Genomic DNA, 18,542 nt, shown 5'->3' on the forward strand with positions numbered 1-18,542 from the left:
TGGTTTAATATTTTGTTATATAATGACAAAACATTCATGTATTTTAAATTGTGAAAAATTTTAATTGTGTCCAAATACTTTTTTTGTAGTAGGCCTATTTATTGCATTAAGTTTCTGCATTTCAGTATTTTGCTTGTGATGGTGATGGATGAAGACCTCACATCTCCCAAATCGATTGTGACATCATCACCTTTCGTCTTCAGCTAATTAGCATGGCTCAGAGGGGAGGGGATCAGATCAATGTCTCGCTTTTAAAAGGGCAAAACTGCCACTTAAAGCTCTCTCCGTCCCAGACTCCTCTTATTATTTGTGCTGGTTATCTCCTGCCATTCTCTGCGTGGTGGTTTCCTTTATTAGCGGCTAAATGTGTTTGTCACGCTTATGTTTCTCTGACCATCCCTTGCACGGAGATAGTGGATCAGAGAAAGAAGGCAAGTGAGGGCAGTTTCCTCAGTTTGTTTGCCAAGATGAGGACCATCCTTGTTTACTCTGAGCTTTTGTTTGGCTGTGGAGCCCATGAGAAGTGGATTTGAGAGGTATAATCTCTCACCGTTTTCAGCTGAAGGCCTTCCTTCTCTCCCTGATCATTGCTTTTGTGACATTTCTCGTTGTGTATTGAACAGGCTGGGAATTTACCAGGCACTTAGATTTTTCCAATTCAAATATATAAAATTATTCACTATATTTATGAAATCCAGGGTTCTTATGGTCATGGAAACCTGGAAATATCATGGAATTTGAATTTGTGCTTTCCAGGGCTGCAAAAGTCAGAAATGTCCATAGTTAATATATATTTTTCTAGGTTTTTAACTTTTATTTTATTTTTTGTTTGCTCTAAAATATTGCATGAGCTAGATATTGCTCTGTGTACAGTAAAACATACTCACAAGCCATAGTGATGACTCGCAAGTCAGTGAATCAGTCTTTTGAGTCAGTTCTTCTCAATGAATTAGTCAAAATGGTTAAAATCAGTCTAAATTATGTATTAGCATATTTTTGTGGGACTTGTGTCTCTGCAGAACAAAAATGGGGGTTTCCCAATCAGTGGGCATTTTCAAACCGGTATGGGCATTTTTCAAATGCTTTACACGATTTGCCTACTACATTGAGATTCCCTACTTTCATTGGATAGTTGAATAATGCCCATCCTGGTTTAAAAAAGCCCACAGATTGGGAAACACCCATTATTGTTCTGCAGAGACCTATTCTTCAATTGTTTTGGAATCAAAATGATTTTTAAAAATCTGTATCCATTAATCACAAATGCCTGGAAAAGTCATGGAAAGCATTGGTCAACAAGGGTGGAAATCCTTGATTTTGAACAAATGTTCAAAGACCTCTTCAAGTTGACCAAAACAGTCCAAGTTCTCTTGGAATACACACTGTCCCTGCCCTTTAAAGTTCATTTTTATCTTTTTTTTGGTCCACTTTAGTCCAGTCTCCATTCAAACTGTTGGTTTTTAGGACCCAGCTGGGACTGCCATTAAGTAGGTTGGGCGGATAGTTCCTAAAGTATCGATACTCCCGATACTGATTTGTATCAAAAATATCGATCCTCACACAAAAATGTCAATTCTAAAGTTTTATTCTTAAACTTGGGATATTTTAATTTGGTTACCATGAACATATATCATATGTTTCAAAGTGAAATAAAAAGAATTAGGCTATATTAGCAAATATTCGTGCAGGATGGGAACTATTTCTTCTTTCGCTCATCTTAACATGCATAAATGCTGAAAGACACAAGCAGACAAACGCTTGCGCCATCACAAGGCTCGTTCAAACAAGAGGGAGCAGTGCCATGCTGAGGTAATGAGAGAAAAACAGAGATACTGCTTTGAAGTAAATTCACACTAAATAAAAACATATCTAAAGGTGACATTTTATATAATGTGTTTGTGACGTTTATATTAAAAGTTGTTAGAACTTTGATAATGTTCTGTAATTGTTGTTAATAAATAATAATAATAAATAAATAAACTAAATAAACCATGGTTTCACTTAAGTAATTTTGTAGTAACAATGACTGCAATAACCATGGCTGTAGTAACCATTTTTGGTAACCAGGAAACCATGGTTTTACTACAATAATTTTGTGGTAACTATGGTTTAACTAAATACAATGGTTAAACTGTTGCTACTGTAGTAAAACCATGGTTAATTTTTGTAAGGGTAAACAAAGCAGAAGTCTAATCATTTTTTGTTTAGGCTCATCAATATAAAAAAAAATAATAATAATAATGACTTGAATTATGACTAAAATTATATTTTAAATTACCCATTTTATCCCAAGAAATCGCAAAAAAAATCGATTTCATAGAGGTATCGGTATTGGTATCAGTATCGACGATATTGGACTTTGTATTGTTGATATCGGATCGAAAAGAAAAGTGGTATCGCCCATCCCTACCACTAAGGTTGTTGTGTCAGATTTCCTATCTTCTAATAGAAGGTGTGTGGCGGAATGACCCGCCCCTCCCTCTCGTCATCGCCGCCTCTTAGGGCTGTCCTTCAGCCAGGCTCACAACGGGAGATGGGAAGGAGAAGAGAACAGGCACATAATTAATAAGCCTCATTGGGGCGGTGTTTGATGAGGCTCACCTGAATTGGATGGAGCCTCATCAACGCTGCAGGCTCCCCGCCTCCTCCCGTGGAGCCAGCTTCTATTCTCCATGTGTGCAGACCCAGGATCAGAGCAGAGAGGGTTTGGCCCCGCAATTTAGATATGTCGCCGTGGAGGACAGCACGTGCTGCGGTCGACGGGCCAGAGGCTGTGGCCCTGGGAAGACAGGCCGCGATGCCACGCGCCTCAGACCCAGGAGGAGGGCGCGTGTGGCCGTCGAACCCCGCTCATGCCTGGGCCACTCCGACACACCCCCGACCTTCACTGAGCAACTGTTTCGCAGCGAGGATGCCAGATCCCCTTTTGTTTTGGTCACAGTTTCCCCCAGGACACTATTTACTCCATTTTTTTGACATTTTATGTTTATTATTATTTCCAATAAATGCCTCTCCGAGGCTTGACACCACACTCACTGTGTCTGTCTCTTGCTCATTCTGCCACAAGGTGCTAGAAAGAACTAAAGAAAAAAAAAAAGTGTCTCTTCAAGCATGCGTTGTTGCTACTAAGCAATGGCATTTCTTTTCAAATGTCAATCCAAGACGTCTTACAGGTTGCCCACCATGTTGACTGATAGATAAGCAAAATTACCTGCCACTGCACAAAAAGTACCTGCATTTGGCTGATGGTGGGTGTTAATTTCACCCTGCTAGTGAATAGCTTGTCATTCAATGGATCAGGTAGCTATTTGAGACGTACTGACTGAACAGCCAAATAATAATTCACCATGCAATTTATCAAGCTTCCTTTTTTGAAAGTCACAGTGATTTGCAGAAATGACAATGCTTAGATACAGTAAAAGAGTAATTATCGCATGACCCGAGGCGTTCATGGTTTTGGCTTGTCACATTACAAGTGTAATCGTATTAAGCTGCACGTAACTAGTGATAACAAGAGAATTTATTACACTTAATTGCCGTGACTCAACAGTGCTGTAAATGTTATGATGGCTTTTTCTTATGTTCGGGGTCTATAAATAGTCATGAACAAGAGACTGTCATGCGTGTGTTGTCTTTGCGGGGCTGTTTTATTTAGAGCCGGTCCAATACATGTTTATAGTGCTGCTTGTTCCTGGAGTGCCTGTGAAAGCAGAGCTGTGGTTTCCTCTGCCTCAAGAGAAGCCTGTGCCAAAGAGATCCAGAGCCCTGAAAGCAACATCTCACTTCTGATCTGAGTGCACTAGTGTCAAACCCGGCACCAAAAAGAAACAGCTGTACAAGAGCTATTAATATAACCTCACAGCTCTAGATGTGTAACTTTGTTTCCCCTTTTTCTTCCCGCTCCCTGGATAGTTACTGAGAGGAAGGTATTTTCACTTTTTGCATCAGCATGTAAAGCGAAGAACTGCAAAACCACAAATGCAATGGAACTCCCTGTGAACTACCCAGAGACTGTGTTTACAGGGAACGACCACAAGCCAGTAACAACAAAGACAGGTTTTGGCAGCAAAGTTTTAATTGCCGTGCCTATTAAAGAGCCCTGCCAATGGCCTCTTTTGTGTTATACATTAACATGAAATTGGTCCTGGAACGGTCTCAGACTAACCAAAGCAGCATGTTTCGTGGCCAAGTTCAATAATATGTTTTGAATAAAGATGTGATGTGTTCTCTCTCCGGTTTGATGAAATGAAGGGAGATGTCCATCAGTGATGGTTTGGGGGGAATGAGAGTAATTTTGGAATTTCATTTTCTCTGTTTTTATTTGCCCTAGTTTGCTCTTGCGTGCTTGTATAAATTGCCCTCATTCATGTTGGACCAGAAACTCTAGTAAAACCTTAATTCAAAAGTGATTCATTTTTACTGCTTAAATTATTTAATTTCCCTGGCTCAATAAAGTTTTCCTCCACTCATGCCCACGGTCATACTGTTTCATGTCTTATATATAACCAAGGTCCAAAATTAACTTTTTGTTTTACCTGCCAATGGTAAGTGAATTGAGAATTTACCGTCCATAAATGTTTCTTACCAGCCATGAAACTGTATTATTCATTATTTGTTTTAAAGTACTGCATATATCATTTTGTCTCTGACAATACTTAGCTGTTTTTTTTTTTGTTTTTTTCAAAACAACGTATGTCATTACGAGATCTCTGCCAGTCTCAGTCTTGTGATGAAACTGCACCTGTCAGAAAAACATTACGGCTACCGTCTACTGGCGAAATTATTCATTTTTACTCACTCTTGGCACTTGGCAAGTGTAAATTTGGGGACCCTGTATGTTTATAATTTGATTCGCTCGTGTCACTTACATCAGCAAGGGTCATACTCCCATTAGTACAATTCAATTTAAACTCCTGAGACCTGAGTGTGACTGCTGTGTGCATTTTCTATTTCCCTTTTTGATTTGTAACTAGCTACACCTAATAATCAAGCAAAAAAAAATAAAAAATCTATAGCAAATATTTTTCCTAAAAATGTATGTCCACATATGTGGACAGCGAGATTAAGGTGTGAAATGTTAAATAATACCAAGATATAGAAAGTCAAATTTTTTTCATCAAATTGTTTGTTTCCAGGAGTGTTGGTTATTCACGTTTTTGAGACGTTACAGACATTACATCAGAAATTAGCATAATTAATTCTGATTCAAAGTAATGGCCAGCATCATCCAATCACAACCATGTTAAAATAAAATTAAAGATTATAAATTCTAAATCCTTGTACTGATTACCATTGTCCCATGTCTGCAAACATGTTGAGTGGTCCAAACATAATCTGCAGCCTGAAACTGAATGTTTGGTTGGATTTTACGAGTGAATGCACTTAGCTGCATAGAGAGCTATAGGATGCTCCCTATTTAGTGAAACTTAACCTCCACTGTGCTGTCCAACTGCACTGGTCACAGAACAGTTCGAAATGCACGTTATTTTCATCCTAACTCCATACAAAGCTTCAAAGCAACATTTTTCAGCTTTTGGATAAACCCATTGATTCTCAATGTGAAAATCCACAGTAAATATAGGAATGCATTTACTAGTGTTAATAGTGTGAACTGTAAAACAAAATTTATATTAAAATGAAGCTAAATGACCCACAAATGTGTTCATGTTGAAAGTTATTCGAAATGGCTAACATGTTAGAATAATGTCCGAAAATCCACTGACGTGCGAAAAATGTATAAAGTTTTTAAAGCGGCATATCAAACGAAACTAGAGAAGCTTCTCTTTACACCCAAACAGGTTTCAATGAACAAACTTGGAGGTTTCTTACCAGAGGCACATTTGTTGGCTCTGTGCCCGTAGAAGCACTTCACAGATATCAACGTCATGTTGTTGTATCACGTGCTGCGGTAGGAGTTTAACCCTTAAATGACAGTCTAGAGTCTTGTAAACAATATTCATTCAGATTAAATGAATTTAAATTGTGCGTTGCATATACAAAGCCAAAATACAGTCTCCATGCACGTGGACACAGGGTCACACGAGGTTAAACCATAAAGTTACCATCTACGTGCAAATAAATCTGTCAGATTCTACTCATTTTTGGCACTTACCAAGAGTTCATTTTGGACCCTGTATATAACACTAAAGAACCCTTTTTGGAACACATTGCTCAATTATTATATTATTTTTGTCGTGCATGTTGGTGAACGATAACACACAGGACGGTAATGAAAACATCCTATTGGACCAATTTGTAGTGTGAAACTGGAGAGTTTTCTTTTTTCTAAGCATCTGCCTCTTGCCTCCATTCCTTGAAACTCTTGTCATTGTCCCCATTGAGAGCCCAGAGGGGCTCCCGGACACCATTTGGCATCCAAGTGGTTGGACGCCTGGTCCTTCAATGCAGCCTCTCTCATTTCACACATCCTCCCTCCATTATCATATCAATTGATGCAGCTTGTAGGAGACAAAGTGAGGTTATGGGAACCACCTAGAGCAACATGCACCATTAAACATCAATGCAAGGGGACTAGTGCCCATGCAAGTTCAGCCTTGTTTACCAAGATGGAAGACTGGCAGTGTATGTATCTCAAACTCACACAGCTCATGGCCCTCCCTCTGAACCCTAAATCAAGTTTAAATCTGGTTTATACCCCATGGGTTTATTGTATTGACATTTGTTCCAGTCTGCAATCTGCATGGGCTTAATAGCTGTGTTTTAAGAAAGTTTTATTGTAGGCTATTTTTATTGTGGACTCTGACCCATATGACCTAATGTTGTGCTATGTACTTCTAAGAATCACCTCATAATATTTTCCTGGTGAGTCACCACGACCGGGATGTTTGGACATTTCCCAGCATGCCTCTAGAGCGTGACCTGTCATCAGAGGGCAGCCGGGTTAGATTATGCTAGTACCTACATGCCCTCCATGCTTAATTTCATTGTCTTCCTGGAAAGGAGAGTGATGTTGCTTGATACGAGCCTTTTAATCGTTAGTGTGATGTCCATTATTATGTAGAGCCTCTTCAGTTCAGTCATGGGTATCAAAGGGAGGAACAGCTAATGGCTATTATTTTTTTTTTTTTTTTTTTTTTTTTCTCACTCTCAGGCTGTGCTGTTTCTGAGTCATAAAAGGAAGTAGAATCAGGTCAGCCTGTGTACAGGAAGGAAGGAACCGCATAGTTTCATTTTGAACAAATTAATTTGCATCTGGTCATCTCTTTTCCTCCCAGTCATTTGAAAAATACTTGGTCATGCAGATTTAGGCTTAGTCCATTCCTTTTGTAGTTTGATGATAGGGAGCGAGCACACTGTAATTGCAATGGAAATATTTTAATCTTTAATTGCAAAATAATAGATAGATCATGAGTTTCTGAAAACTTAATTCACACTCAAGATCCTATAGTTAATAATTTCAAGAGGAAGGCGGGCAAACATGCTTCATTGCCTGCATTAATTAAGCAAAGTCATTTTTCTGCTAATTAGCTGATTCTAAAAGGATCTGCTTTTTGTGTAATTAATTATCAAAGACACAATTGGCTGCCTCGTTTAGGGAAAAAACGCTCACACATGCAGCAGATGTGTCTTGAGCACTCATTGTTGCATCAGTTGAAAGCCTTTGCTCCTGTTCTGTGATGTTTACTGTCTGTGTCTGAAGGTTTCCTCTGAAGTTCTCCACACAAAGTGATGGTCTTTGACACTTACCATCTACAATTAGCAGGTGTATACTTTAAAGCAGTCTCTTGCAGATTACTGGGTGTTTAAGTAAGAGGTATTGCAAAGAAATAAAATAGCTGAGTGTCTCTAATTCTGTTTTTTAATGTATAGCTAATTTCCCTGGGTCCTTTTTTTGGTTTAAGAAAATGTGAGTTTTCATAAAACATTTAGTTGCATTTATGAATGACCAAGAGAAGGTGTATTTACCAGTGTAGTTGCCAAGTTGTGATGTTGGATGGGCGTCAACATCAAAGATGGCACAAAGCAACTCTGCAGTAGACGTTAGTGAATGTTTGTCCAGTTATTTCAATTTTCTGTGCTGTATTTCAATATTATTAAATTATGTAAGACGAAGCTTATAGTCAGCTAATGTAAAACAAATGACTCACTCTTCACAGTTTGCTTTATGCAAATTAATTCATTATTAGATGGGTCACTGACAAATAAGGTTGTCTTAGGTAATAAAAATTAGAAATCTTTTTACAAATCTTATTTAAAACACTGTCAAGTAGAAATGTAATCTTTGTGTCCATGTTGGAGTCATAAATGTTTTCATAAAACAATTTAATGACTTAAGGAATATCAAGTGGTTTAACCAAGTAAAATATATTAAAATACTTTCCTTGTACCTTAAATACTGTACATGTGAGTGTACACAACTGAATCAAAAACACATTTTCAAGGTGAAAATTGTATCTGATCTGAACAAAAAAGTGCCTTTTCATAAAAATGTCAAAATATTGGTTGGTTACACCACCTGACTTTACAGGGGGACAAAAGTTTTCAATTATAAATTATATTTTAAAATAAAATTGCTTCACTGCTTATTTAAGAAATAAGAATAAAAGATTATTCCAAGCTACTTAGTCCAACATTTATTTTTTCAAGAATTTACACCACTTAGACATTATTTTCTTTAGGCCCCAGAAAAAAAAATCTTAATTAATTTATTCTTTGAAAGCATGTTCATCATAGTAGAGGTGTATTCAATTAATTGTTTTGTGTGAATTACATTTTTAATGTATGTTTTAATAACAGTATATCTGGATAAATAAATAAATAAATGAGCACTACATCATTCACCCAGATACCATTCATAAATAAATGTGGTGATACAGGTGTATTCCATTATGCTTATCAATCTGTATAAAAGAAACCAGAGCTTTTGTCAGGTTGTTTAGACTTGACTGCGTGACATGTCGATATAACTACTGCCCACCTCAGAAGTATTAGCTTATCAGGTGCACTTTTAAATGGTAAACTGGAGTGGGTTGCCAGATTTGCCTCATGTGGAATTTCCAGAATGTTCTTAAGATGCTGGGATCTAATATTAGCTTTGCTGATGTGCTCTGTACTGCAAATCAAAGTTATATCAGCCCCATTCAACCCTAATGGAGGCCAATGCCATAAATAAAACACAGCATTATTTTATTCAGAAAGGGGACAGATCATTCTGAATGCTGAAAATAGACTGATGCTGTCTTTCAAATGGTATTTTAGAGAGCTCATCCATTTCTGCTCAAGAATTGTCACACTGAAGAACTGCCAAATGATATAATTGCCTGTCCTCGAGTTCAAGGCCCTAGCATGGCTCTTATAGCTCATCACATGAAAATGGCACATCCCTCTGTTCCTTGTCTTCTGGGAACTAACCCCATCTTTTCATGGTAGCTCAAGCTTGTTCCTGCTGCTTTTGTCATAGATGATTAGCATCGTACTAACTTTTATTTGTTTAGGGAGAAGAAATAAGCAGTGGACAAGATGTGCAAGCTGACGTGGCAGTGACTCTTTATTTTTTTTTTTCCCCCTTTATGCATGAGAGACTATTGTAAAATGAAAAAGTACTTTGAGCTTCTATGGGGGAAAATGTAAGATCTAAACTCTTATCAACAAAACAACATTTTTTTGTCAACAGAATGTCTAGCATGTCTGCCAAACAGCCGGTCTGTGAATGGGACAAATTGTTCAGCTCAACAATAGTTTAACAAGCACACACAAACTGTAAACCGTTTTTCCCACAGGTGACAAGGTAGAGGTATTTCCTGTCCTGAAGATCGACCAGCGTGAGATAGTGGACACCAATGGTGCTGGAGATGCCTTTGTTGGAGGTACTGCACTATAACACTTTCTGATAGATGCAGTTTCAAAACCATATTGTAAAACAAATAGTTTGGATGAGCCATGTTCGAAGCTATTGTAGAGTGAGAACAAACACACCTGTGACTGCACATTCTGGACTGAATTCACTAAAGAGTTATGGCACTTTTGCACGTAGTGTTGAAATTCATAAACCTCCATCCAAAAAAAACCTACATTCAGCGCTTAAATAGTGTTCCATCTTCAATATTTAAATTAAGGCATTGACTGCATCTGAATATGCATATTTCCTTGCTATAAATTAAGGCAAATCAGTATAATAATAATAACTTTATTTTTATAGTACCTTTTAGCAATTTAGCACAAAGTGCATCACAAAACATAAAATCATAACACACTCCGTAAAACACACAGGATAAACAGAAATTCACAAAGTAGTAAAAGCAAGTCTATACAAATTAGTTTTTAAACAAGACTTAAAAACAGACACAGATTCAGCAGATCTAATATTCCATGGAAGGCTGTTCCATAATCGTGGGGCCTTCACTACAAAAGCTCTATCACCTTTAGTTTTGTATCTGGATCTTGGAATAGCTAACAGTTCATGACAAGAAGATCTAAGAGGTCTAACTGTTTTGTAAGGTCTTAAAAGTTCTGCTAAATAATCTGATGCCAAACCATGGAATGCTTTATATGTAATTAATAAAACCTTAAAATCAACGCTAAAATGAATTGGTAACCAATGCAAAGAAGCTTAAATGGGATTTATATGATTAGAAGACCAAGTTTGTGTCCAAAGTCTAGCTGCAGCATTTTGCACTGATTGTAGCCGTGCTAAAATGCATTGATTTAAAGTTGAAAACAATGCATCACAATAATCTAGGCAAGACCAAATAAAAGCATGTGTAAGCTTCTCATTATCCCTAAAACTGACAACCTCTCTCACCTTTGAAATGTTCCTTAATTGATAAAAACAAGACTGAACTAACTTCCCAAAGTGATATTCAAAATTTAAGTTTGCATCAAAATAGACTCCCAAATTTCTCATCTCCTGCTGAATATTTGGGACCACCTGATTAAGTGCTGACTCAATCTGACTTTTTTTTAAACCATGACTGATGATAACAACCTCTGCTTTATCAGTATTTAACTGAAGAAAATTACATGCCATCCAATTTTTTTATATCTTCTAAAGTTTGAAGAACATTCAGATCATTGGGATTTAATGACAAATACAACTGTAGGTCATCTGCATAGCAATGAAGATGTATTTTCGAATCACAGAACCAAGCGGTAACATACAGTATATAGAGAAAACAAAATTGGCCTTAACAGGGATCCTTGCGGAACACCACAATTTATTATTGAAGAGGAGGACATCTCATCTCCAACAGACACTACAAGTTGTCTATTCGACAAATACGAAACAAACCAATCTAAAACCACCCTATATATTCCCACCCATATCTTCAGTGTGTCAATTAAAACTGAATGATCAACTGTATCAAACGCTGCAGTTGAATCAAGCAATACTAAAATGGAGCACTCTCCAGCATCCTCTGCCATCAATAAGTCAAATAAGTAAAAATTTGTTATCCTCCACTACCTAGTATGCCAATGGAATAGGGTGTCCAAATCCTCATTGTTCATTAAAGAGTAGGCAAGAAATACCCAGATGACCTACTACATCCACCAAGATTCTGATGGTCGCATAGAAAAAAACAGCAGAGACCCACGAGTTCGGTGACTATTTTCTAATGTAAGTGCTATATATACCAAGAAATTTGTTCCTTTAAAATTTGTGGTTAAATTGTGCTTGTTTAACAAAACCAAAGTTAATTATCTTTGCAGTTGTTGTTATGTCATATATTTGGGTAACGGGACAATTCCCAGATTCCTGAATGAAGTATGTCTGGGAATGTATTCATACTACTCGCCTGAATACCTAAAGAACGCACCTTTTTACCAGCCAAGAAGTGTGTTCTTCATCAAATGCAAAACCAAATGGTAAAACCACCGTAATGCACGGCCTCTTGTGGTTTATTGCTTTAATAACTAGCACAGGGATGCAAGAAGTGTAACTGACTTCCTTGCTTAACTATTTTTTCCAGTCAGCATGCAAATTGATGGAATTTTTGGAACGTGTCCTAAACTCCCAGACTAGTCCTAGACAAAAGTATGTTCAATAGAAAATCATTAATGACAGGACAAATTAATTCAGGATTTGACTTGATCTGTAACCTCTGGAAAATTGGAGCTTGATGCAAGAGGTCTTACAGTTTTAGACACATGCTAGTTAAAATTTATTTGCATATGGCTTCGTTTAGTCATTGTAATAAAGATATGCAGAGAAGTGTAGATAACATAGTTAAAGGGGAAATAGATCTAATTTCATGATGGATTAGTGGAGTTGCCAGACACCCCACAGCCATTATCTTTAATCTGCGGGTTTTGCTAATAATGGTGCTTTCAAATAGCCGGTGTGTGTCTACCCCGATCTGAGCTGTGAAATAATCCATCAAACATTTAAAGCATGACACAGTTCAGCTCCCCATGAAAAACAGAAATATTGATGTTGATCATGCTGTTTGCACAGGTCTTTCAGGTCCCCATAATTTATCTTCATATAGTGCCTCATATGCAGTCTGCCTTTCAAGGGCCATGAGCCTGATTTGCTAACATGCCTTCCTGTAGCTCTTCTAGGACAACCTTGCGACTAATAGAGCTGTGAGCATGTTTGCTCAAACGTCGTATTGATTTTTTTAACTCCTTTATCCGTTCCAACAAGAGGTCGGAGGCCAACGCTCTGCCGCGTTGGAAAATGAATTTGCCAGCTGTTTTTCAATGCACTCCGGCACTGCTACAGAGAGCGGAGATGTAGGTGGGAGGGTTCAGAGCCCGAGGGCAGCTGGTGAAATTCTGTATCACACAACACTAAAGGGTGCCTTTTTTTCATCACCTCTTCTCCTTAAGCCTGATTTACATAATATTTTAAAAAAGTACACTCAACGGAAAATCGATATTTGACTACATTTTTTGGAGCTAATATTTGCCAGCATATGTTTGTGTGTTACATATGTGTTTGTGTACTTACTGCTCTGAGCACTCAGATGTGTGTGGAAGTGTGTTCACGTGTGCGTTCATTAAACATATGTTTGCGTGTGTACATATGTTTGTGTGCGTGCTTTTCAATTAGGATTAAATCTGTCCACCGCCTCGCAGCGCAAACACTGCAAAATATTCTTTTTTTTAAACTGAATATTTTTTGTTAATCAATTAAAATATCTAAACGTCCTTGAAACAAGATACTTTTGATAAGTAAAATGACTTTGTCAGAATTTTGTGAGGTTTATGCTTTAAACAAGACAAAAATTATTTTTCTTACCCCATTGGAAAATATATATTTTTTTCTTGTTTTAATCCTTATTTCCCTGAAAACATCTGATGTCAATTTTTACCAGTTAGAACAGTGTTGTTGATGGTGCTATCTGGTATTTCTGTATTTTTGTGTGTGTGCGCAGGTTTCCTGTCTGAGCTGGTGCAGGATAAGACCTTTGAGCAGTGCATCCGTGCTGGACACTACTCTGCTAACATCATTATTCGATATGCAGGCTGTACATTCCCAGAAAAGCCTGATTTCCACTGATGGGCCACTCAGAGAGCAGAATATATGGCCACCTAAGTGTTTAAAGGACTAATGCCTTTTTTTAATTGACTTTTTTTTTTCTGTTCCTCTTCCCTCTCTCATTCACTGCCTCCATTCTTCTGTGCCTCTACTTCTAACAGTCCCACATCCTAATGCGATAATGGAGATGTATTTCATATTAAAAACTGTTTACAAAAGAGGAATTCCTTTGTTGCAAGTATTGATTTGTTTTAACTAAAGCAATTTGAGTATTGCTCTCTCCTGTACTGTAAGAGCAGTAATCATAAACCAGTATCTCTTCAGGTGTGGTATTTTTAACAAATTTACCTTGATGATATGGTGATACTGCTGTAAACTGTAAAGGAAATATTGAAAACGCACAACTTAACCATATCGAAATCAAAAACTCATAACTCAGAGGAACTTTGTTGGCCAGTCCTGCTGTTGTAAACCAAATATATTTGTGAAACGCACACTTGAATGTGTCATGATCATGTCATGATTAGTTTAAATCTGTTATGTGTTATACACTACATAAGCATGGTCTGCAGTCCTTTTGAATACAGTATTGCCAAAATAAAAATAAAGCTTGTATTTCTGCTGTCATTTATTCCTAACCTTATAATTGATTGATAATTAGAATGGGTATTATATTGCTTTATATAAGAATTAGATTGTGACCCTATAGTTCCTATGTTTACAACCTATGTGTATACTCAAATCCAGACTTAAAGGGATTGTTCATCCAAAAACGAAAATTCTCATGATTTACTCACCCTCATGCCATCCCAGATGTGTATGACCTTCTTTTTCTGCTGAACACAAACCAAGATTTTTAGAAGAATATTTCAGCTCTGTAGGTCCAAACAATGCAAGTGAATGGTGGCCAAAACTTTGAAGGTCCAAAAAGCACACAAAGGCAGCATAAAATTAATCCACACGACTGCAGTGGTTAAATCCAGAGGCGATATGATAACGGATCAATATTCAAGTAATTTTTTACTATAAATCTTCACTTTCACATTCTTTTGTTTTTGCCGATTTGCATTCTTTGTGCATATCGCCATCTACTGGGCAAGGAGGAGAATTTATAGTAAAAAAGAACTTAAATATTGATCTGTTTCTCACCCACTTATTGCTTCTGAAGACATGGATTTAACCAATGGAATTTTGTGGATTACTTTTATGTGCTTTTTGTACCTTCAAAGTTCTGGCCACCATTTACTTGCTTTGCGTGGACCTACAGAGCTGAAATATTCTTCTAAAAATATTTGCTTGTGTTCTGCAGAAGAAAGAACAACATACATGCTATGGCATGAGGATGAGTAAATGATGAGAGAATTATCAACAGGAAAGTTGTGCTATTCATTAGACTTTTGAATTGATAAATATGCAGCGTTTACACTTTTTGGTCTGTTTTACTCTCCCAGCATCTTAAAGTGTTAGTTTACAAAAAAAAAAAGATCACTATGTACTCACCCTGATATCTTTCCAAACCTGCATGATTCCCTTCCATGGAATGCAAAAGGGAGATGTTAGGCAGAATATAATAGGGATTGACAGGCTCAGTCACAATTCATGCAGTGAAAGTAAAAGGTGAGGCTAATTGTTGTCCTTAAGAGTCTCTTGTGTTCAGTAGAAGAAAGGCAGTCATAGGGGTTTGAAACAACATGAGGGTGAGTAAATGTAAGTTTTAAGGAAAGCACTATCCTTTTAACTGTTTCCAAGTGGATGGTTAGAAAGCCTTGAGCTTCCACCTGTCCCATTGTTGACATTCACAGGTCTGCAAGAGTTCATCTTTATGATATGGGACGAGGAGTAGCTATTTGTGACCGACATTAGAGAGACTCCGAGGTACAGCTGCCCCTTTGTCCCTGTATGTGTGCAATCATAGCAGATTCAGATTTTGTCACTGAAAATGATTTTAAAGTGTCCTCTGCAGACTGGCATCACTAGTGTTAAATGTCCTGTGAGTCTAGGTGAAATCATAATAACAGCGAAGGACAAAATCCTAGAGCACCATTTCACATTTTCAACTTTACCAGGGTCTGTCCACACAATCACACTCCTGTTTTTTCCACTTCTTTAATCCTCCTGCTGTGTGTTTTACAATGATGCAGGGTGTTTATAAGACCTGTGAAAGTTGCCTGTGAGGTTTATAAAAAAGTAAGTTGATTCACAGGTGTCTTGCTATTTATTTATTTTTTTTTTTAGTTCGTTACAGATAGAAGACCATATTGAAGGACAAACATTGGGGACAACAAAGTTTTATTTAAGAAAGTTTATTTCACAAATTACAACAGATTTAGTCCTGTTTCTGGACACCTAAGTATATTCTAATCTTTAATTTGAATGTTAATTTAGTTTCTTATCAAATTATTAGAGTGCACATGAATTAAAATCTTGATGTAGGCAAATCATTAAACTGTGGCTATACCAGGATAAACACAGAATGCATTTCCTTAAAGGAATGTTCCGGGTTCAATAATTTATTTATTTATTTATTTTTATTTATTTTTTTTAAGAAAAATAGGGGCAAGTCAAAATAAATTTTAAGCCACTAATGCTATTGATTGATCTTAACTTGAATTGAACCTGGAATATTCCTTTAAAAGATCAAATCTACTGTAATCTCAAAGACTTAAAAAAAAAAAAAAAAAAAAAAAAAAACATTTTCAACGTTTGACTACCATACTTCTGTTTGCTCATAATAACAAACTGTATAATTTTTATTGGAAAGTAGTGGTCACACTTTATTTAAAACCAGGAAACGAATCTAGCGACTGCGACCATGTTTAGAGTTTATTCATAATGACTTTTGCTGAATTTGTTTTATATGATTAAAGCTATTTGATTTCTATAACATATACACTTTTCCAACATATATAGAAATGGCTGATCAGTGGGAATGCACTGTAAACTTTTAATAAATTACATAAAGAAAGCATATTCCTGCAATAATTCACATTTAATTTTAATGGAAGACCGATCAGTGCTTTGAATATAGCTTTTGGTCCTCTAAATTAGTAAACATTGTTATTTCACCATCCAAGTAGCAATGTAGGAAAAGTTTAAGTCAGAAGGTCAACAGTCAGTTAATCTACTTGCTCTACTGCTGTTGTGTCCTTGTGCAAGGCACTTTTACATTGTCTACTCAGGGGTTGCTCTGATATCTGAATATGTATGTGTTTGCACTCAAGCCAAAAGTGTAAAATGAATAATTAAAAGGTATCTGTGTTAACTGTAAACAAATGTATCTTTGTTTTTAGTATACAAATAAAAAAATGAATTACAACATAATTGGCACACAGATTACAGTGGAACAAAAAGGCTCTAGGGCTGAAAATAATGCCAATTAACACCTTGTTTCATTGCATGGCAAGTGTTTTTTAGTGTAACTTTAATTAAATAGCATGCACTTTCATCAGTCCTAAGAGGTTGTACAGTTGATCTCTCAATCACACGAAAGCATTGTAAAATCTTACGATTTTTTTTATTTACACATTTAATTTATTTCAAAAGCTAAAGTTTGTATCCAATTAAAAGCAGTGTAATTATTTTACCACAATTTGTAAAGTTTGTAAATCTCACCCAAACAAGGTGCTATAAGTAGCTCACCCTGCTGATGTGTAAATCAGTTTTTGCAAGAAAGAAAAAACAACTCTGACAACAGTTTAGTGTCAGATCACCTTGATCAAGCTTTGCTGGAAGCCAATATGAAGGCTGCTGCCAAACTGTAACCACATCCCAAATTGCTCAAGTTTTATTTAGTGCACAGTTTGTTTTCCTTTCAGGCACATTAAAAAGTGGTATGTCCATGGCCTGGCCATGGTTCAAATTGCTCTGTGCTACACCAATTTGTCACCACCCATGGGTGGAGTTCAGGTGCATTTAAAAACCGTCAGAGTTGTTGTTGTTGTTGTTGTTGTTGTTGTTGTTTTAAGTCTTGTTGTAGAAATGGAAATGGTTTAGATGTATTGTAGTTATGTTGTTGCACAATTAATATATCTAATAATCACTGATGCTGTGTCAGCGATGACAGTTCACAGCACGTTTCCATTTATTTAATTGGTGTTGTTCTTTATCATGCAAAGACACATCAATGAAATTTGCAAACACAACATATTGTTGGTGTTCTTCCTCTGAGCAATTACAAACTCATAAATAATTAAAGAAATATTCCAGGTTCAATGCAAGTTAAACTCAATCGACAGCATTTGTGGCATAATGTTGATTACAGCAAACATTCATTTGGACTTGTCCACCCTTTTCTTCAAAAAAGCAAAAATCTGGGTTCTAGTGAGACACTTACAATGGAAGTGAATGGGATCCAATCTGTAAACGTTTAAGTACTCATTGTTTCAAAAGTACAGCCACAAGACATAAACAATATGTGTGTTAACATGATTTTAGTGTGATAAAATCGCTAACTTTTCTGTGTAAAGTTATAGCCAATTTTACAACTTTGTTGCCATGACAATGTAATGTCAACAAACCTAAAAACGACTGTTAAAAATGACATTTTAAGCAACTTTACAGCTCAAATAATACCTGAGTTTTAACAGAACAAATAATGTAAGTGCTTTTATAAAATTAGAAGCTTCACATTTCCGCCTTTAAACCTTGTAAATTTTGGTCCCATTCACTTCCATTGTAATTGCCTCACTGGAACCCTTTAATTTATTTATTTATTTTTAAGAAAAAGAGGGACAAGTCGAAATTATTTCTGTGGTTATCAACATTATGCCACAAATACTGTCGACTGAGTTTAACGGAATATTCTTTAAAGAGGTAGTTTTTTTTCTCACTCGTCCCATGCAGTTTAGGCAGGGTGATATATTATTATAATTTATGTTTATATTCCTTTTAAATAAATGCTTGATAAGTGATATTAAAAGTCTCCCAGGGCACATCATATCTTTTCTTTTTCCCACCCATGCCATGTAGTCTGAAACAATGTACATTGTTTTCCAATGAGCGATGTGATGTCACATAGCGGTTACAGCGAGTTAGTCCTCCTCTGTGGCTGATGGAGTGCCGAAAGGGGAGGGTACTACTTTGTCACAGACTCCTATGTAGA

General features: G+C 36.6%; 1 protein-coding gene across 2 annotated transcripts in view; it reads left to right on the top strand.

Annotated features, from left to right (window-relative positions):
* The window catches only part of LOC127412369 (adenosine kinase-like), a 263,864-nt gene extending 249,808 nt beyond the window's left edge, over positions 1-14,056 (top strand). For both annotated transcript variants that reach the window (XM_051648667.1, XM_051648668.1), the window contains exons 10-11: positions 9,741-9,827; positions 13,338-14,056. In XM_051648667.1, the coding sequence (XP_051504627.1) occupies positions 9,741-9,827; positions 13,338-13,462 (212 nt within the window). In that variant the 3' untranslated portion in view covers positions 13,463-14,056. The remainder of the gene's footprint in view (positions 1-9,740; positions 9,828-13,337) is intronic.
* Positions 14,057-18,542: the final 4,486 nt, after the last annotated feature.

Source organism: Myxocyprinus asiaticus, chromosome 21 (assembly GCF_019703515.2).
Source record: "Myxocyprinus asiaticus isolate MX2 ecotype Aquarium Trade chromosome 21, UBuf_Myxa_2, whole genome shotgun sequence".
In the NCBI taxonomy this organism is placed as follows: Eukaryota; Metazoa; Chordata; class Actinopteri; order Cypriniformes; family Catostomidae; genus Myxocyprinus; species Myxocyprinus asiaticus.